The sequence below is a fragment of the Phycodurus eques genome, chromosome 19 (assembly GCF_024500275.1).
Source record: "Phycodurus eques isolate BA_2022a chromosome 19, UOR_Pequ_1.1, whole genome shotgun sequence".
Lineage (NCBI taxonomy): Eukaryota > Metazoa > Chordata > Actinopteri > Syngnathiformes > Syngnathidae > Phycodurus > Phycodurus eques.
Window position 1 is genome coordinate 6,419,914 of NC_084543.1, and position 21,043 is coordinate 6,440,956.

General features: G+C 41.7%; 1 protein-coding gene across 5 annotated transcripts in view; it reads right to left on the bottom strand.

Annotated features, from left to right (window-relative positions):
• Positions 1 to 48: 48 nt before the first annotated feature.
• Positions 49 to 21,043, bottom strand: part of capn15 (calpain 15) — a 42,433-nt gene continuing 21,438 nt past the window's right edge. For 2 of the 5 annotated variants that reach the window (XM_061705639.1, XM_061705638.1), the window contains exons 3-13: positions 19,282 to 19,490; positions 17,337 to 17,520; positions 14,938 to 15,161; positions 14,314 to 14,439; positions 10,384 to 10,536; positions 8,172 to 8,333; positions 7,224 to 7,459; positions 6,731 to 6,943; positions 5,005 to 5,174; positions 4,572 to 4,750; positions 50 to 3,214 (exon numbers count right to left, since the gene is read on the bottom strand). In XM_061705639.1, coding sequence (XP_061561623.1) covers positions 3,037 to 3,214; positions 4,572 to 4,750; positions 5,005 to 5,174; positions 6,731 to 6,943; positions 7,224 to 7,459; positions 8,172 to 8,333; positions 10,384 to 10,536; positions 14,314 to 14,439; positions 14,938 to 15,161; positions 17,337 to 17,520; positions 19,282 to 19,490 — 2,034 coding nt within the window. In that variant the 3' untranslated portion in view covers positions 50 to 3,036. Of the gene's footprint in view, positions 3,215 to 4,571; positions 4,751 to 5,004; positions 5,175 to 6,730; positions 6,944 to 7,223; positions 7,460 to 8,171; positions 8,334 to 10,383; positions 10,537 to 14,313; positions 14,440 to 14,937; positions 15,162 to 17,336; positions 17,521 to 19,281; positions 19,491 to 21,043 lie in introns of all 5 variants that reach the window. The other 3 variants (XM_061705636.1, XM_061705635.1, XM_061705637.1) reach the window with 3 other exon arrangements.

Here is a 21,043-nt window from a genome sequence, read left to right on the forward strand (position 1 = left end):
CCATCCATGGTTTAATACAACAAAAACCCTGGTGTTTAATTTAAAAAAAAGAACTTTTTATTTGGTCCACTGGAACCTGAGATTGAAATATTAAAACATACATATTTATACACATATATTCACACCCCCATCCCCCCAAAAGGATCAATAAAGTATTATGTCACATTTGCCAGCAACCTTTTTGTTGGTTTTACTACTAGTTTAAAAGTTGATTGAGTTGACTTTTTTTTTTGTACCACACAACATAGCTTGTGTGTTAGCTTTGCACTTGTACAATTTCAGAGGACGGGTGTCTCTAGCTGTAGTCTCCTCAACCCAGCAGCAGGGGGCGCCACTGAAACATTTAAAAAGGGGGATGACTGAAGGACACCACCAGCAAGAGCCAAAGTGACAATAAGACAAAACATAAATGTAAATATAAAGTGATTCACTGTGGCCTTGCACCATCACATTCCTTCTCAATGACAAATCAGTCGACAACAGGGCTGCAAATTGATCCAAATAAATTACATTGCACAGCGACTCAGTGCAAATATCTAAAAGAGTGGTCATTGTACATATGGATGTTTCTTTGGAGGGGTGGGAGAAAACATATTTACAGCTGCTTTACATCACAGACACATTTACAAGGTGTTTCAAAAAGATAAAACAATGGCTGGAAAAGAAATGGCTAAAATGTATTCCTTTCAAACCTAATCCCCGTGTGTCATTTGTATTCAAACGAGCCATAGTCCAGAGCGTTGTAGCTTTCAAGTAAGACAAAAGCAAATTTCCCGAATGCTGTTATTTGACTGTATCGAGTTCATATCAGCAGCAAGGTTTCATGGTGAAAAGATCATTTCGAGTACTTTTAGAATGAGGCCCATTAGTGAGAAAATCCTGCGTAAAATAACTGTGTGGCATCCCTTCGGTCAAGTGGGACAGATAATCAGGCCCAATTTAAGAGTTTTCCTCACTTTACCATCAAAGTCAGCAACGGCCCGATTGTTGGATGTATCTAAAAGATGTTCCTGAGCGATTACAATGTGGTGGGGGGTGTTTTAAGATTATTTTTTCCTGCCCCATCTGCTCGGACAATAATCGGTGCTGCCAAATTTGAACGTTTTCGCTCTCTTGCAATCAAAGACAAAGTCATTGTCAGATGCCTCTGAAACATTATCCTGTGGGCTGGTGTAAAGAGTAATTTCTCCTCCCCAATTTGCTTGGAAAACAGTCGGTGCTACAAATCGTAGATGTTAAGCGGGGTACACACAGACTGATAATCGGACCAAATTTTCCCCACTTTCCAATTAAAGTCAGCAAACAGCTGATTGTCAGATGTGTCTGTAAAATGATCCTGAGAAATTCGAATAAACGTTTTAATCCGATGGGACAGTTTAGCAGGATCTCTCCATCTCAGGGGTTTCGACACAATTTCTCATTGCGCTGTTGGGCGCGTATCCTTTTGAGAGAGCCCGGACTTTCACGCTTTAGTAAACAAAAGGCTACAAAAGTAAACTTCAGCTCCCCTCTCGAGAGAGACTCCAATTGGCGGCTGGCTGGCTGTCCAAAAAGCTGCTCTGGGACTCCCTACAAACCTTGTACTTAAACCTATAAGGAGTTTGGGTGAGTTCATTCTTACTTATTCTACAGAGATACAATTTATTTTCTGTTTCTTTTTTTTTTTTTTTGTATCAACATGGTTGGAGGATTAATTGTCTCACCTGAATGGGCAAAAAAAAAAGTTTCCATCCCATACTTGCTTCTAAGTTTTTGCTGTCAGGTGTCCCATTTAGTGCAGGGTTTCCAACACTTATTGAATTTCTAACTGTATTGCCGGATGTCAAAGTTGTAAAGTTAATTCATTAATTGTCAAGCAAGCGCACAAAGGGCTTCCGCATTCATGTTTATGTCTGTTGCGTTAATTTATGTATATGTTCGTATGTTATGGAGAAAAAAAACAAAACATTTGTGTTTTGGGTATGAACCGCACTTCCGATTTAAGCTGAAAACGATGGGAAAACTCTGCTGTGGTGCATAAAAGAATGTTCAAAAACCAGAAATGACAGCATTTGCTTCTCGATGAAGGGGCAAAAAAAAAAAAAAAAAGATCAACCATGCTTGCCTTTAACAGGATCATCACGCTACTGGCTTTGAAGTGATAGCGCTTCTTAGATAAAAGATAAAAGATGCCATGTCAGCTATCTCTAATAGGAATTATCCACCTTTGATAATTCAGTTAAAATGTGGTACAGTGAACCCCAACAAAGGCTAGCGAAAATCATTCGACATGCTAAAAATGTTTGCAACTGCTTAGAGATGCCAACAGAGGGCGACAAAGCATTGACTAAAAGAAGTTCCTACCCTTTCGTCAACATAGTTCTTTGGCTATACGATGCCATACGGTGGCGCCAAAGTAGTATTTTTTTTTCTTATGTTAGACATGATTACAAAAACCACAATAGGTCAATTTGTGAATGCCGAACGGCAGTTGGCGGGGGTTCACTGTATTTCGGTACAAATGACACACGTTTGGTCCTGAGTTAGTGACAAATATAGTCCATTTTTCTAAGACCTTCAAACATGCACCACAAAACTATGGATGAAACGTGTAAGACTGATACTGTACCTGTATGGTCAAAATCTTTGTGCTTTTAAAAAAAAAAAAAACAATTGGTTTGGCTCGATAGCTAGGTACCTTATTGTCGGTCGGGTGAGATACAGTAAGTGACCCCCAACCCTCCCCCTGGTTGTTTTAGCGAGTGGGCGGAAAATGGAGGAAACAAGTTTTAAATGGCTCAGTAGTTACAGCACTGGGAATCCACAGACAGCGCTTGTACCGCACGCATTTTGACACTTGAAAGGGGTCCGTGGGGCTTGAGAGCTGAGCGAGTCCGCCCTTGTTCATCCTGAGGGGCCAGAAGATAGCTTCAGTGTTGATGAATACATTCAGATGCGTGCTATTCCACATCTTTGTCCGTGTTTCTAGTGTCGCACGTGCCACTCGCCCAGCGTTCCAGTGGTCTGACCGTTCAAGTGCGCCACATCGGACGGTGGTCATAGCGGCCTGGGGCGGTGCAGGCCGTCGATGTCCGGGGTGAGCTGGGGGCTATGGGTGGCTTTGGTGGGCGTCCAGTCGCCCAGGGAGGCCTGGGCGGCTTTGCGGTGAGCCAGCCGGTGCGTGATGGAGAAGCCGGCGTTTCCTTCCAGCTGGGAGAGCACCACCAGCACTTGCCTGCAGGGGGAGAAAGAGACACACAATGAAAGGATGGTCAGATCAAGTTTAGCGAGCTCAAATGAAGGAACTCCATCGGTTTTCGATAGAGCTTATCCACACTTGGGTCAGGGGTGAGAGGTGGGATACAGCATGGACTGCTTGCCAGCCAATCCCAGGGCATATATAGACAAACAGGCAGGATTCAAACTCCCAGCTTCATAACTTTGCTAATCACTCGGCTACCGTGACATGAGGAAGGGCATTTATGTTGTGGTTTTTATTTTCATTTTTGGGGGGGTGAATAAACACAATTATGTTTCATAATACCTCTGCATGAACAGATAGAAGGTACATACAACAGTCATAGGGGAGAAAAAAATCTTTGACACAGTATTTCATTTATCTATCAAAAACAACAACAAAACCCTACAGATATTTCTTACTGCTTTAAATGCATTTAATTGTACTCAACAGAACTTGATTTCCCTGACATAATTAATCTAGCAATAAAAGCAGACATTTCTTTCTGTTGCTTTAACTTAACTCAATTTAAAATGTTTCTTAGATTCCCCCTCTTTAGACGTAATTAACAAAATACATATATGACTTTTGGCGAGAGCGGCACAATATATAATTTGAGAATTGTGATCGCGAGGTACGTGTGTGCAATAGTCATGTCGCAGATCCTGCGACGTAACCGCGGGGTACCTCACCTTCAAAGACGAGTACTTCTTTTTAGTAGTTTATTTTCTTTTTTTTTTAAGTGGTTGTGTGCAGTTTGACAGATAGTGAACACTTATCCAAATAAGAGAAAACACCCGCTTGCTTCAAGCTATTTGTCACTCCCAGATGTAGTACTGTAAAACTGACACGTAGAACAAAAAATTAAACAACAAACATGCGCTACTGTAATGCTAACATACAGTTATCATAAACCTTCAAACAACACAAAAAGACCAGGCCAGTGTTATACACTTGTCTTCTAGTATGACAATTGAATGATTATAAACTGTCCAAACAATAAATCACAGAAGGAAAAAAGAGACATTTTTGCTGATTTTCACACATCTATTTTTCCCTTTTATGTTTTATGTAATTTTTTCCCAATAATGAGCAGCCCTACTTATGCCACATTTGGAGTAGTACAAGTACTTTCTTGTTACGAGAGAGAAACGGTCATGGAAAAAAACCTCTGTGATATTTTAAAGCTGCCTTTTATGTGGGTCATAACTCTCAAGGTGAACATGTCATATAACATGCGTCGGTACAAGAGAGTCATTTACAGGTGTACATCCATCACTTTTTACTTCCCTCCAAATCTAAATATATTGACAAATAAAGGGATATTTAGATCTGTGTGAGTGTGTGAATATACCGGTGCAAAGGCGGTACGCTGTCGATGGTCTTGAGGCTGCCGCGTGTCGACACGACATTGAAGCTGTCCGTGCAGTCGCAGGAGACGTGGAGGTAGTACTTGGGGTGACGGTTTTCCACCACCACGATAAGCCCCGCCCAGCCGTGCGTCAAATAGTAGCACGTCATACCCTCGCGGCCCTGAGAAGACGCAGAAAGAGTGTCAAAAATTCTGCCCTTGTAAAGATCCTAATGCTCAGTTATAATTGTGCAATTGGTAAAGTCCTGTTTCGCCCGCTGTAGCCACAATGCGCTGTCATTGAGGAAAAAAAAAATCTAAACAAAGAAATATCAAATGCGACGATGTTTTCAAGACAGAAGTGTTGCTCTTGAAGCAAAAGACAAACTTGCATGTGCTTAATCAACACAACATTTATGAAGATGACGACAGTCACCTCGTGTCTTTCGCCTTTGTTTTCCGTCAGGAGGATGATGGCGTCGGCCAATGTGGTAGCAGCTGCCTCCACCTGCTCCACCATCACCTGTCTGGAGCTGTAGATGGCCAGGATGTAGCCGGGGAAGTCCTGACTGAGCCGCCGTTGGGCTCCACTGGTTGGACTGGAGACTGTGAGAAGGGAGATGGCGATATGGTAACCCTGTTAATGGTGAATGACTCGGATCTTATTAGGAGGTAAGGAGGTACAATTTTCATGTACAGTGTTCACTCGCCATATCACGGTTCACCTATTGCGGATTCAGTGCATTGCAGATTCCCCCCCAAATTCATACTGTGCCTAATTCGCCATATTGCAGGATTTTTAGTGTATAATGTAAACTTTTTTTTGTGGTAAAATTAATTCTTCCAACACAAAAATATTAAAACTGTAAAAAAAATAATCAAAACATATATGACAAGGAATAAAATGTACATAGTGTAGCCTACACTACTACCATAAGGAAAGTGTAAGAGTTTGGTAGAGGTTAGTTGGAGTGTGGGAGAGATTAATACGAGTCTGGGGAGGTTCATACAGCTTTCAAATATGCATAAATAATAATTAAAAAAAAATACATGGGCAATACTTTGTGGAACCGAAACCCGCGATAAACGAGGCTTAATGTACACTGATGCCTTGAGATATGAGTTTAATTCCTTCCATGACCAAGCTCATTACTAAAAAACACTCATACCTCAAATCATCTTTCCTTACTGAAAGACAAGAAAATGCTATTAGTCCATTTCAGTCCCCCCCCCCCCAAAAAAAACATTTATGTATTTAAGAAAAATAACTGTACTTTATGAAAACATACACAAAACGACAATTATACAGAACAGTTATTGCTTAAATTCAATGGACATTGCGCTGCCCCTTATGGTGCCTTAGCCACCGAGGGGCAGTATAATACAGAGAAAGAGAGAGAACCTCTGGCTGAGGCAACACATTGCAAAACATACAATAATAAAATGTTTAATAATAATAAATCATATCAACTTCAGCGCTATTAACCTACCTGTTGCATCCAATACACACTGCATCACATTGTTCCATTGAAAGTCTTGATAGACAAAGGGGGGGAAAAAAATAAAAATAAATGTGTCCCTCTAGCGGTTCAGCCCACTCAGAGGAACTCTAAATCTTCTACCAAAGAGTAGCAGCTGGAACTCGAAATGGAGAAAAGGTGTTCAATAAATTGGAGGGGTGGGTTATCTTTAACACTAGATGGCCAATCTGTGCCTTCAGTTGTACAGGAAAATAGGGCACAATGCTGGTGTCAGGTCCTTTGCAAAGGTTTTGACAAGGAATGCCGAGATGCCATCTGGCCCTGTGGCTTTCTTAGCACAACTGTGTTTAAAGAGTGATTGGCCCTCAAATGGATCAATCAGCACTCTGGCATCCTGATCAGTGACACATACTGACTGTGAAACATCATTATTACTTTCAGAAGAGAAATCGTGGGTTTCAAATCTCACAAATAACTCATGTAGCTCATTTGGTTTTTGTAGATCGTCAGGAGTACAAAGACCTTTCCTGGCCGGGGTCATATTAGTGATGGCTTTCATATTGTCCCACAATTTTTTTTAGAGTTAATTGCGTGACAGTTCTGTTCCCTCCAGTTTACACGCAGCATCAGGAATGTTCCGGTGGAGCCAAGTCTCGGTAAAAACCAACATAGATGACTCACGGTACTCATGGCACACTCTGGCGTTGATACGGAGCACGTCCATTTTCCGCTGCAGCGACCTCACATTGCTGAGGGTCTTGGAGGGCAAGGGGGGCTGGCTGCCTGTGCGTCGCAGAGCCTGTCGGATTGCTCCTCTTCTTCCCCTCCTCCGAAGCAATCTCCTCGGCGTTCGCAGAATAATGTCCTCGGGCAGGCCAGAGGATGGGGAGACACCTGCCGATCAGAGAGCCAACAGTGCCTCTCTGCTGTACTTGAATGGCAGGTTATTTCCAACGCGTGTGGGAAATGTTTGGCATGGCGACAGGAGTCCGAGGATGATAATATAAAGTACCGAAAGTGGTGCAAGGGACGCCATCACGTACCAACACCGATTGCAGAAGATCATCAAAAAGTGTACCAAGGTAGATGCCCACCAACAGACACATACACCCAAAACACCCATGCATCCAAAATATTAGCTCCCTGGTGAAGGTAACAATGTCTGCACACTTACTGGGTGTGGGTGGCCCTCCCGACCCGCTCACGTTCATCTGCCAGTGGTTAAAGGCGCAGCACACCACGGCGTACTCCCCGGGCTCCAGCATCACATCGCAGCCAACAAATTTCTTCACCGCTCGCTTGCTGTGCGCCAACAGGCGGCCCAGGGTCAGCTTGTTGCTGCTCCCGAAGGAGGCCCGGAACACCATGATGCACAAGTCCAACAGGTGACTGTCGGCCGTGTCTGAGCGCCTGGCGAAGGAAGAGGTCAAAGAAGAGGTGAAGATGATGCCAGTTTTTTTGTGATGTAAAAAAAAATAATAATCTTTTCCCATCTTTATTTTAAACTAGAACCTGTAAAACAAGAATCCTGGTCAGGGAGGCTGCAGAGAGGTTGGCCGAGTAATACAAATAAAGAATTTTGGTGCAGAATAACGTGTTAACAGTTTTCATTTTCAAAATGAACAGAAAAATGGATAGAAGAGGGGGAACCACTTTCCCTTTCATGTATAAAACAGATTTGATATCCTGTAGGCCATTGCTTTATTTGAACATACAAACAGAAATGTTATATATAATATAAAAAGAACGAAAGAAGGCAACAATAAATTACATACTTCAGCAAACTTTACCCGTTTAAAAAGGAGAAGGAGAAAGTAAAAAAAGTCAAGACCCAATGTGAATTATATTGCTTGGTTAAACAAAAACTAGTATTGGTATGATTACTTTTAATAAAAAATTAGCAACATAATTTAAAAAAGCAGTGTGATATCTTGTAAAGATTTTTTATTTTTATTTTTTACAATTTCATATTGATTAAACCTTTTTAAAATATAAAGGAAAAACAAACAAACAAACAAAAAAACAAATGCAGATGACCCCAAAATGAAGAAAAGGTTTTGAAAGGGAATTATTTTATACAGTTGTGCTGTTTTTATAGCAACTGCACATGTCCCATGTTTACCTGCTTCCTTCTTGGAAGAGAGCAAATTCCAGCGCCGTCCTCTCCAACACAGTGAGGGCCAAGACGGTGACTGGTCCGCTGGCCTTGCTCGGGAAGCATCCCTGGAGTCGTACCTCCTGCCAGTCCGAGTGGATCTTACAGATATCCACAGAGTCAAAGTACCTGTGGGCCAAGAGGAGACATTGTTCTTTAAGTTCATATCAAGGCATCAAGAGTGATTTTGTTGTCTTTCATCACTTTGGCCCCCGGCCCCCCCACCCCTCGTTTCAGTCCAGGCAGGCACATGCTGCTGGTTTCAGTGCAAAGCAGAGATATTACATGTCTGAGAGAAATCAGGCAAAAAGACAGATGGGGTCCTTTGGGCCCAACACATTTTTCAGGTGGAGTTGTTCAAAGAGGATAGCTGCCTCGGCCCTCCCGGACTTACTGCAACTCCTATTTTTCTAGACAGGAGGCACATGAATAACAGAGCCAAACATACACGTACACACACATACAGTATACACACATACACTCTCAATATGACGCAGTGCAGTTCAACATTAATGGACACTACAACCACAATAATGCAGTTCCTTTGTTTATTTAATACAGTTATCTCTGACAGTGACAATCTTGATCTCATTACAAAGGCAAGAGAAGAGATTTATTTTTTGATTTTTATACTGTACATCCCTTGTCTTGGATCCCCTTGGATTGTGGTGTACGTAATAAAATGAATGGCTATTTTAAATAGCAATGAAGCTACAATTGCAACCTTCTACTATGCATAACATTTTGCATTACATAGAATGCACAAATTCCTCTATTCAAGTTTTCCCCAGTGTGATCGAATATTTTTATATCAATAAATTCATTCACAGCAATTGTGAGTTACGTCGTTTTTATTAGTTAGTGAGTTAGTTTTTTTACCAACAGTTAAAAAAATATTATTTTAAAGTTATTATTTTACCAACAACATACACTTAGGAATTATTACTATTATTATTAGGCTAAAGCCTCTTTGCTTGGTGACCTTCAGTTAGTTAGCTAGCTAGCTATAACTACACCCTGAAACTGCCTCTTCCATTGAGAGAGTCTGTTGGTGCGGCCAATTTAGAGAGCCTCGTTGTCAGCCATGAGTGTGCGCATGTCACATAGTGAAGGCGGAAGAACAAGATTTACGCAATACTTTTGCTCAGGGTTAACATACCATCCGGATCATGCCTACCCACAACCACTGGATAATTCATATTGCAAATGAAATTGTTTTTCAAACTCCTTCATGGAACATTTATAATATATGTCATTAAAGGATTACAAGTGTCTCCATTAAAAACACCCTCATATGACACGTCTGGAATGAGGGCCTTTTGTGCGTGTTAACACAACAACAACAACCGTGTTGTTCAGTTTGGTGCCAAAACCAGATGGTGAGTAAAATCCACAGAGACATGAGATTACTGAACACTCCATCACATGACGCGTGTCCATCACGGTGGCCTCAGATGACATTTGGAGAGTCCCTTTTCGCGATTCTCAGCAGACACAAGCTTTGACATTTAAAACTGCCCGTGTGGAGTACATGTTTTCCTCAGATGAACCATCCCCAGCTGGAAATTCATGAATTTTACATTTGCGAACAGCTGCACGTCTGGAATCAAGACAACGTGTGCGTTTGGCAGCCACGCAGCCACCAGGGCTCACATTTGATAAGTATCAAAATATCAGCGCAGCCGTCGCACTGCTGAGTGCAAACATCACAGCGTGAGACCATGATAACTCGTGTGCTGACAAAATATCCTGTTATGAACTGATGGTCGATGAGCTGTAATGACCCCTGGAGGCCACTAGGGGGTGAAGAGGGTAGTCAAAAGTGATTGAAGGCTAGTTTGAGGGAGGATGGAATTGCAGAACCAGCACAGCACTCAGTCAAACGTAGAACTTTGCCAAGGTCCAACAATCAGAACAAACTGTGAAACTATACATCAGTACAGCGACTATATCTCAAATCTCTACCGTGGTTGACTCCAACTCTTTCTTTTTACATCTTTTTTACGAGTCGTCGTCGTCATCTGCGAAGGTCAAAAAAGTAACAAATTCAAATGGAGGAAATGCAAGTAACATTTTGTCAGACAGAATAAAACTGAAGTACAGATACCTGAAAAATCTATTTTAGCACAGTAATGTAGTATTTGTACTTTACTTCCCAGTCCCCACTACTGGTTCTTACTTGATGAAGTCAGTGTACTCCATCCAAAAGACACCCTCGCTGCTCCCGTGCGCCATCAGCTCGTGACGCAGATGCTGTGGCCAGTCGGTCCACTCGTCCGACCAGCTGCCGTTCCACGAGAATCGACCCCACGGGTTACGGAGTCGCAGCAACCTGGAAGCGGGACGTGCAGCGTGATGAGAAGAGAGTCAAGGAGAGAATCCACAGGAGAGAAGGGCTGGAACCACCAGCGAGTTGAATGACTGTCTTCAGAAAAAGCATATTATTATTTGAAATGAATTAATAAAATAAATGTTTTGTTTATGTGCTTTGAAGTACTCTTTTGCAATTATTTTAACCAGCTAGGAAAAATAAATAATAATAATATAACAATGCAATTTAAATTTACCAAGCATATATGCAGCCTTTTAAGAAAATGTGTTTGCCCCCTGGCATCAGAAAATGTGCATTTGTGAACCTCTCAAGCAATGGCCTAACTGTCTATTGCAGGAATTCTAAAAGTATGGTATGACAAAGAATCGCTGAATTTAATAAAATTAAAATTTACAAAATTTAAAACATGCAATATAATCAAACAAGTCTGAATTAAGCTTGTAGGTACAGGCATTCAGCCTGTTTAAACTTTTGTTTCATGCACTACAGTTTTTTCTTTTTTTACAATTTTGTTTTTCAAGTACATTATACATCTTTGTAGTAAAGTTCAGTTCTATTTAACTTTTAAGTACAGTACAACCATTTGCATTTATTCTTTAAGAACAGTTTGTTTTTATTTAACTTTACTTGCAATACATTGATTGACTTGCTATTTTTGTTATTGTCCTGTATTTAAGCGCGGTGTTAATGCTCAAAGACTGCATTAGCTTAAAAAAATAAATATAATTTTGAGGGAAAAGTGGTACTTGGTTTAAAAATTTTGAGAACTACTGGTCTCTTGCGTAAATTAATAAAGGTTATTACATGGTTATAACATTGTAATGACTGTTGTAACTCAGCACAGCAAACGATTTCTATCTTTCACTCACATCGTTTTACTTGGATAACATGCAGTGAGTTGACTCTTAAAAATGCATGTGACAAATTTAAATATTTGACCAAATGTACACACAATTATAGTAAAAATATTTTGTCACAAAAATGTTAGTTACAACAAATTGCGCACACAACAAAGGTGAGAGATGAATTGAGAGATTTGAGAGATGAATGGGTTTTCTGCAGCTGAAAACTGGAGAAAATATGTTCGGCCCTGGTGGAGGGAGGTTTGTGTTTTTTCTGGGCTTTTTGGGGGGGGGGTCAACACACCTCTGCGGGCTCACACTGTTAGTCATGTGGATGATTGATGATTTTATCTACCCATTTCCAGCCTGACTACCAACAATAAAAATGCTCCAAAATATGATGAAAAACCCACACTGGATGGCTTCCACTCTCTACCAGAAACGTGCTGGCGAGCAGCTGCTCCAAAATCTGCTTTTCATGTCCTCTGGCTTTCCGCAAAAGGGGGCTCGGTGCCATTTTGGATCAAGCGCTGCCACTCCACTTGCTTTATGGCAGGAAATTCAAGTGTGTGGCTCTTGAGAAAATGACATCTGAGACTACTCTCGACTTACTCTCACAGGTAGAAGAAGCCTGCATTGTGCATTATCACTCTGACCCCCAATCACCCGATCAAAGGGACCACACTGCAGTAAAGGTGCACCTGCTCTCTATTTGTATCCAGCCCCTTCCACCGTTATACATGGAGAGCACAGTCACAAAAACATCTGTTTGATCCATTTTAAAACAAGAAAAAAGATCGATATTATGATAAATAATTCACATCTATCTATCCATCCATTTTCTGAGCCGCTTCTCCTCACTAGGGTCGCGGGCGTACTGGAGCCTATCCCAGCTGTCATCGGGCAGGAGGCGGGGTACACCCTGAACTGGTTGCCAGCCAATCGCAGGGCACATAGAAACAAACAACCATTCGCACTCACAGTCATGCCTACGGGCAATTTAGAGTCTCCAATTAATGCATGTTTTTGGGATGTGGGAGGAAACCGGAGTGCCCGGAGAAAACCCACGCAGGCACGGGGAGAACATGCAAACTCCACACAGGCGGGGCAGGGGATTGAACCCGGGTCCTCAGAACTGTGAGGCTGACGCTCTAACCAGTCGGCCACCGTGCCGCCTAATTCACATCTAATATAATATAAATGTAGGTCAAGATGAGATTAAAGACTTCTAAATGTTAAAAAAACAACTACTTAAAGATTTGTACAATGCTTAAGCGAGCAAAACCTATTGTACGAATCATTGGTCTTTTTTAACTTTGTACATTAATGAGAGGTGCATTCGAAGGGAATGTGTGCACTCAAAAAAGGGGGAGAATTTAAAAATGCATTTTACAAGTGGAGAGGCACTTCAACTTGATGTATCCTTTTGTTCATGAGATGACAAAGCCTACGTCAAGGAAACAAAAGTACACAACTCCCAAAACAAGAGCTGCATCAAAGATTCAGCCTTTTTAAAACGATAACAATGCTCAATTCTGAGAGTTAATTAGTATGGCGTTTCAAACAGGTGTATTATGGTGCAAAAACACCACTGCAAACCGCAATAACCAAAACATGTTTATGCAGTTCTTTTGCTATTGCTAGCATTAGACACAGTATGGGTGCAGGTGTACTTAATGAAAAGGCCAGTGAGTGTATGCTAATTGACTCCACTTAACTCATTCACTGCCAGTTGTTTTCAAAGCTGAGTATTGCCAGCAGTTTAGAGCATTGTGACTGAGCTTTAGAGACCCACATTATATTGTGTTCTGTGACAACATGACCACCGAAACTACTCAAAGAAAGAGTTCTCTGTTCTTTCAACTGAAAAAAAAATGTAATTCATTTGCAGCTTTTCCTATCAGAATCAGAATCATCTTTATTTGCCAAGTATGTCCAAAACACACAAGGAATTTGTCTCCGGTAGTTGGAGCCGCTCTAGTACAACAGACAGTCAATTTACAGAACACTTTGGAGACATAAAGACATTGACAAAAACAATTGTGCAAAAAGATGCAGAGTCCTCCAGCACTTAGAGCAGTTCGAATTACTTATATTGCAATAGTCCGGTGCAATGACCATTGTGCAAAGGGCGCCGAGACTTCAAGGAGTGTATGCGGTTTAAAGTGATGAGTAGTGCGATCATCTGGGACAATGTTGGTTGTGCAAATGTTACAGATACTCCTCAATCAGTGTGCAAATGGAGCAGATGCTACTCTGGCATGAGTGGCCAGTATATGCAAATAGTGCAGCATGGCGAGACCACTACAGTGAGTGCACGAGTATTCTTTATTCATCAGCAGAACATGGGTTGTTTTCACCAAAACACTGGTTTCTGACCAAAAAGGCAAGAAATTAATGGCAAAATTCTCATTTATTTGCCAATGTACAACTACGAAACATGCCGTGAGGAGCAATAATGACTCGTGACATACTCTTTTGCTACCTATTGCGACACAAACTCTGTTTATACCGTACATACACGTACTCAGTTTGAATGTCAGGTGCCTAAACTTGTCTGACTTTTTCTTTTTTTCTCTCCCTCATAATCGACGTGACAAGCCAAGATTCATCGCCTAATCTTTATCTTCTACTCAAAACATCCACTCTCTCAAAACCAAAGCGTTACAATGCCGCCATCTACAGGGATCTGTTAGTCAATACAGTGGTTTAGAAACCTAAATTTCATAGACAAGCAGAGTGAGACACTCTTCCATGACTACCTGGTGAAAAACATATTTGACGAATATATACGTCGGTGGCAGTTGGATTCCAGTTGAGGAACGTAAACATCCACGGCAGTGCATAAGTAATGGACTGCATTTAAGGATGGGGATATTACAAATACTGTGAAGGGTATTAGCAACACTTTCAAATAATTGATTTGAGTTTGTACCTGTATCCTTGTACATCTCGTACATCCAATATGGAGTAGGCATGGCGAGGGCGCAGACCCAGAGACTCGTAGACAGCATCATCTACCTTCATGTTGCCCCCTCCACACGAGGCGCCCATCAGAAACCTACATGAGGACACCTGTCAGATTTCACTGTGTCTTGGCAAACACAATGTACTTATCTGTATTGTCAGAAAAAAAGAAAAGGAAAAAAAATGTGGGCCGATAAATCAGATAGCAAAAATACTCCTCCACTTTGGTGATGAACCCTATCCGTTTGGCCTACAGTATGCGCTCTCATGACAGGCCCGGCTGGTCCGCTTTGATTTATTAAAACATACTGCAGCTTGTCTGACAGATGGGCGCCAGGCTGGCTGCAGATCACTGAGCCACTTTGGGGCTCCACTAGTTTGTCTGGTGTTGCTATAAAAGCGCAAATATCAAAGTGGTAATAACAGGAGCGCTTCAATTACTGTACGCAGATTGGGGGGGAAAAAAACTCTCAATGTGTCTTCAACGTATGATATTGAGTGTTTACTCCCACGCAAGGATAAAACCAAATTCATTTAAATGTCTGGTAAAATCACCTCACTCTTGACATTTCTATACCAATGGTCTTCTTACCCAGCTTCCTTGGAACTGAGCATCTTGGCCCAGATCAGGTCCGTATCAATAGGCTCCTCCCGCGGGTTGGTGGAGCTGACCTGCAGCATTAGGGAATCGCACGGAGCCCCGGTCAGTGTGGCCAAGCCCTCGATGGCGCGCCCTGCCTGCAAGGCAAAGTAGGAGCCGTGGAGTTTGGCCAGGGCCTTCTCGATGAGCGCCACCCACAGCTGCTTCCTCTGGGCCTGGAATGACCACAAACAAAGTGTCACATGTCAACTTTTGGACAGTCCTGGAAAGAGGCGCAGAACATTTGTAAGAGGATGCTGCGGTTGGGCTGTTGGCTTGAGGTGATGTTAGTCAGTCTCTTTCATTTTCTCATCAATGGTGCAAAGTTGTAAAGTACAGTACATATATTTTGTTACTGTATTTAAGTAGATTTTTCAGGTATCTGTAGTTTACTTGAGCAGTAGGGTTGTCCTGATCTGATCGTGTGCCCAGAAATCAGGGCCGATCACGAAATCTTTAGCTGATTATGTCGCCTGAAAAATATTGTCTTTTTCTTCTTCCTTTTATTTATTTTTATTTTTAAACAGAGCTCACTTTATGCAGCAATCTGTGCATCTGCTCTGCCACAGTGCTTTTGTCCACAAAGCTTGTTTTCTGCGTTCGGAGAGAGAAAGAAATGTACACAAGCTTTTGCACCAGACTGCAGCTCATTACGGACAAAGAGGCAAAGAGTGAGATGTGGACACATTTTGCTTACACGACCGACAGTCTGGGCAAGCTGAAAGATACTAAAGTCTGCAAAGCTTGATATACAGTGTGACCAAACACCTTATTGAAAGAGCGACAAGTTAGCAAACGCGACATTTAAACGACTTACTTTCAAATAGAAGTCTAACAAGTGGGAATGAATTATTCAGTGACAAGCAAGTTTGGGCCCACTAGTTGCAATTGACGATGTAATTAAATCAACAGTGTTGTTCGTAGATGGTGGAGTCGAGCACTCAGGCAGCGATTATGCAGGAGCGTTGAGTCATTTACAGACACGTGCTTCAAAATAGAGACGTAAATGTAGTGTTCACTACGGAAGAAATCAAATGCGCTCAAATATATAAATCCTTAAAGCAATGCCGAGGTATCGGATCGGACTCAATATAAGCTGAAATTCAAGGGCCTGAACTCATACTCGGGAGCAAAAATGTGATTGGAGCATCCCTTATGTATCAATTTCTCTCCCTACATTTGAAAACATGTTTGTATGTTCCACCTTTTCCTTTGTCAAAATAGCCTCGTAATTTTCAACCTATGCGGATGATGTCATGACGTAGAAAAAGACGTACATCGAGAGGGGTACAGTTGAGAGCTTGATTGATTGAGAAGCAAATTGTTTTATGTTGTCGATTTATGTAAAATATGTATGTAAACCTCTGGCATTCAAAAATTCCCTGTCTAATCTGAAATAACACCTACGGCAAAGGTATATTTCCCCCCCGCTCCCCACCCCCTTTTTTCCCCCAGTTATCATTAGCTAATTTAGACTTCTATTGTTAGTCTATACAGAACCTTAGCAAAGCTATTGGAACACTTTTTTAAAACTACAAAAACTAAAACTAAACCCCCCCCCCCGTTGTTCCGGTTTATCAACACAGGTACTGTATAATAATTGACAGGGGAAAAAAAGAAGTAGTTTTCTTAGTCTGTGCTTTTCTACTTTTACTTAAGGAAAGGAGTTGAATCAGTACTTCTACTTTTACCACAGCCTTTATTATTATTTTAGTATTTGGACTGCTACCTAAGCACAGAGTGTGAGTACTTTTACTACCACTGGTTCTACCTGGAATTGTAACATACGTCAATAATGTGTTTACTGTAAAAGATGCATAACGCTCTATTTCATAGTTGCCCTACTCCCTTTTGAGGTACACTTCTCCTACGAGATAATGCACGTTTGATAAAAAACAAGATACATAAATGTGACTTAATACAAAAAGACAATGTGTGATAGATTTGCAGCAGCTCCACAAACAAGGGTAGCACGTTTCACTGAAGCCTAGCAAGCAGAGAAAACCATCAATGTTACAAATGATGAATGTCACATAGAGCGCTATGGGACATTAACAGTCACATTCATGTTTGGCTGCCTTCAGGGGTCACAATCTGGCGCAAGTAAGACTATAAAAAGCCCGTCAGAAGGTGAAAACGCTGCCTCTATCCTTCCATCTTTAATTGCTTGTGTGCACTTGAAAAGGACAAACACCAGAGCAGAAATATCAACTCAATGCCTAACAGTCTTTTCCTTGCAACCTTTCGGAAAATGGCGGTATCTATATATTGATTGATATGCGATTAATTATTTGTGCAGACTATCCGCATTCCACGGCACGACTGGCCACGTTCCTTGTGTGCGGACTAACCTGGGAGAAGAGGAGGAAGCCGTAGTCGTCACAGGGCAGCATGTCATCCACCAGCACTGTCGTCCACGTCCCGTCTTTGCATAAGCGAACTTGGTAGGCTCCCTCGGTGCAAATCGTCCTGGTGATCATCACCCTCTCCACCAGCTCGGGACGCTCGGCCAGCACAGCCAGAGCACTCAGGAACCTGGAGAAAGACAGAAGGACAAAGGGAGACTTCTGTTTATTTAGCTGGTGTTATAGGTACTAAACAATAAAATGTAAGGATTGATTAATCCCCTTATGTTATAATGTCACAATTATTAGCTTGCTGTTAAATGGCTTCCCGTTAGCCAGTCTGCGTGTTGTGCCTGGGCATCAGTTGTGGCCATAGAAGCTTGTGAATTAATGTGCTTGTTACCATTTGTTCAATAAACCCATTGAACATGCACCTGTGGTTTTGTAGATACCTCGCGTTGGCGATTGTAGACATGCTGTTGTGGCACGTTAGTGCTGCTTTGCGGTAGACACACTGCACTTCTTTTTTAAGTATGAAATGATGAAAAACTTTGGACATGTTCTGCCTATTACGTACTAATTCTTCGTGGCTGGCCGCAATAGCGCAAACATATTTCTACATGGAGTGGTGCATCAGTGTGCAGTAAAGTAGTCTATGTGGAAAAGTGGTCACCGCGAAGCTCAGACTTTTCTTTGCAATTTAATTATTTTAGTTATTCGATTAATCTTTTCAGCAATATCATGGACATTTCAATACATAGAATGCAGTGCTTTATCACCATGCTGCTTTTAAGTTTTAAATGTTCTCAACAAGAACTAGTATCCTTGCTTTTGTTAAAGTTGGAGAGTAGACTTGAATGGGAAGCAGTTCAGTTTTTCACATTGTGATTATTGTAAATGATACAAAATTATATACCAATAGAATCATACATGTTGCATCAAACAACTATACAAATTGAAAAAATATATTACCCATCCCTTGTTGCCATGCTGGCATCTTATATTACAGCTGTTATCATCAACAAAAGCAGTTGGCACATCTCTCTACTCTACTTCTATTGGTTGTTTGCTGGTTTATTAGGACAATTGTGTATTTGTATGCGTGTGCTTGTGTGTGTTTATGTGTGTGGAAGAGAGTGAGGAAGAATTTGGGTTACATCCTGTTGAGAGTGAGAGGATTTGGCTCCAGGGAGGGTTATTTTTGATAAGCTGTGTGCGCTGCTGATGAAAGTTGGAAAGGACAACTTTGTGATGGACTTTGTTGTATGTGTGTGTGGACGCGCACACATGTAGACACCCCAAAGGACACAAAACAAGGACAGAAAGACAAACCAGATGTCCAGACTACTGTGAATTATCTTCCTGTCAGGTACACTTGTACATCTTTGCACCATGATCTCGCTTCTATTTTTTTCCCTTCGTTTTTTTCCTCTTTCCGACAGCTTATTTTCTCTTTGTTTTCATTTCACCGCCTCTCTGTCTTAGTCACCAACCCTATCTGCTGTATCGTCAAGGCTGAATTCAGTGCTTGTGAAATGTTTTGCAAAGACAAACAAGACAATCGACTCTCATCTCTTTTGTCTTTTACACTTCATTGAACAGAGCAGAATTTATTGCCTCTCTCTATAATGCTGCTGAAAGACTTATCTTGCCTGCAGCTGTGATAAATTGCACAGTTACATAAATAAGGGGAGTAAAACTAATTATTATTTTATATTATCCCTTTCAAAGATGTTCCATTATACATCACAAATAGAGTTTTTGATTTGAGGAAGGATCACTTATTTTGGTACTTAACATGGGAAAGTGGACTCAATTACAGTCTTTAGGTCTTTAGCATCCAGATTATTATGCGCAGTGAACATAGCAGCAATCATGGCCTCCCTCTATAAGTTAAATTACGAAGCCTGAGGAGCGTCCAATTTCCGTGTGATGCGTTCTGACAGCTCACCAGCAGTTTCCCAGCAGCCCTTGGAGGATGTCAGAGGGTCGTGGCGTGCGGAAAACGGACCACTTGACGCCTCGGTCTTTGAAGTTGCTGCATTTGATCTCGTGGGGGCGGAGCCACTTTTTGATTCGCTGCTGGACGCTGTCGCCCTCGGGGAAGCCTACCGATCGAGGTCCTGGGGGGAAACTGTCGTCCACAAAGTTCACCGTGTTCTAATTGAGGGTAACAAAGGACATGGTAGAGGGTGGAGAGCGAAAAGGAGACAAGGAAATGGGTGAGACAAGTTTGCTTTTTACATAAATTGTAATACAGTGAACCTCTGTTAATCGCAAGGGATACTTTCCAGAACCATCCGTAACAGGTGAAAATCTGCGATATAGAGAGACCATAAAAAATGTGGTCTGTCTGCATGTGAGTTTCTGGGTGTGACCTGTGGCTGACAGCAGCTTAACGTTATAGCTCCACAATTGAGCCCTACATAGTTCTTTACACATTTTCAGCAGTTATCTTCAAATATGTACATAATGTATTTGGAAACACATCTCGAAATTCACTTGACAGGGTCTTTAATGATAAGGAGGTGGCATCATTCAAATAGACAGCAGGAGACCAATGTGGAACCTTGTACCACACAGGGGGCAAGACCCAAAAGTGAAACCATCACAAACAAACTTTTGGACACATTCCCTGCAGAGAAACACTTTAAAACAAGAAACAGAAAACTAAAGATGCCTGAAATGAAGCTCATCTTTACTGCTCACATAACTTCACTACACAGTTACACAAACAGAACACGATATCCAATCCGACACACTATCTGCTCATCTAAAACCCTTTTGTACAGCCACACAGGCCCCCCCGGTTTCCTATTTGTGGTGTTAGAAGCAAGCTCGACCAGCCGTGTTGCGAGACAGGCAGGGGATGTAATGCGGGCACCCTGGTGGTAGCTCCCGGTGTAGCAAATTGATTGCTCGCCAGCTCATAATTCAATTCTGTTGCCTTGATGCCGCATTAGTGACCAGACAAGAGTCACCACCTCGCCACCATCCAAGGTCACAATGTAGCATGCAGAGTGCATAGTTCACCGGTTTACGCACGACGCCTTGAACTAGCTTTGACGTTTTATGGACGTAGGTGCCAATGTGGATTTACTAGCACAGTCTCGGGAACAACACTTCATTCAGCCCTTGACTTCAAAATAAGTGCATGAAGAGAAGGAACAAAAGGGTCAATCTTTCCCAGTGCTCACCTCTGTTATACACAAGATGCAGGAGTACACTAAAAGCTATTCAATTAAATAATCCAGTTGCTGTAATGTGGTAAACTCAAATGAAACTTAACTGTCTTTTGATTAACAATGAATCTATGGTGAAAATGCAACAATTTCATTCAATCAAAATGACTGAAACAGACCCAATTTTCAGCCCCTGACTGTACTGGTACAATTACAAACACAATTTGAACCAAATCCAAATAAAACTCTGGCCTGTGTTCTGCACACAAAAGAGCTTGGCAACTGACTATAATTCCAAGAGACAATCATCTTTACTCCATTCGTGTTGAATTAAAACCTTACGTGATTTGCTAATAGGGTTTCACTTTACAGTGACTCAGAGTCTAAGGTGTTGTGATGTCTACAAAGTGCGATTCCCTGTTTCCATAACAGTGGACACGTGCCAGCATTGCAAAACATAGACCGCTCTCAGCGGAGGCAAAACTGGCAGACATACAAGGCTGCTTTTTTAGGCGGCTGTAAGCTTGTAGT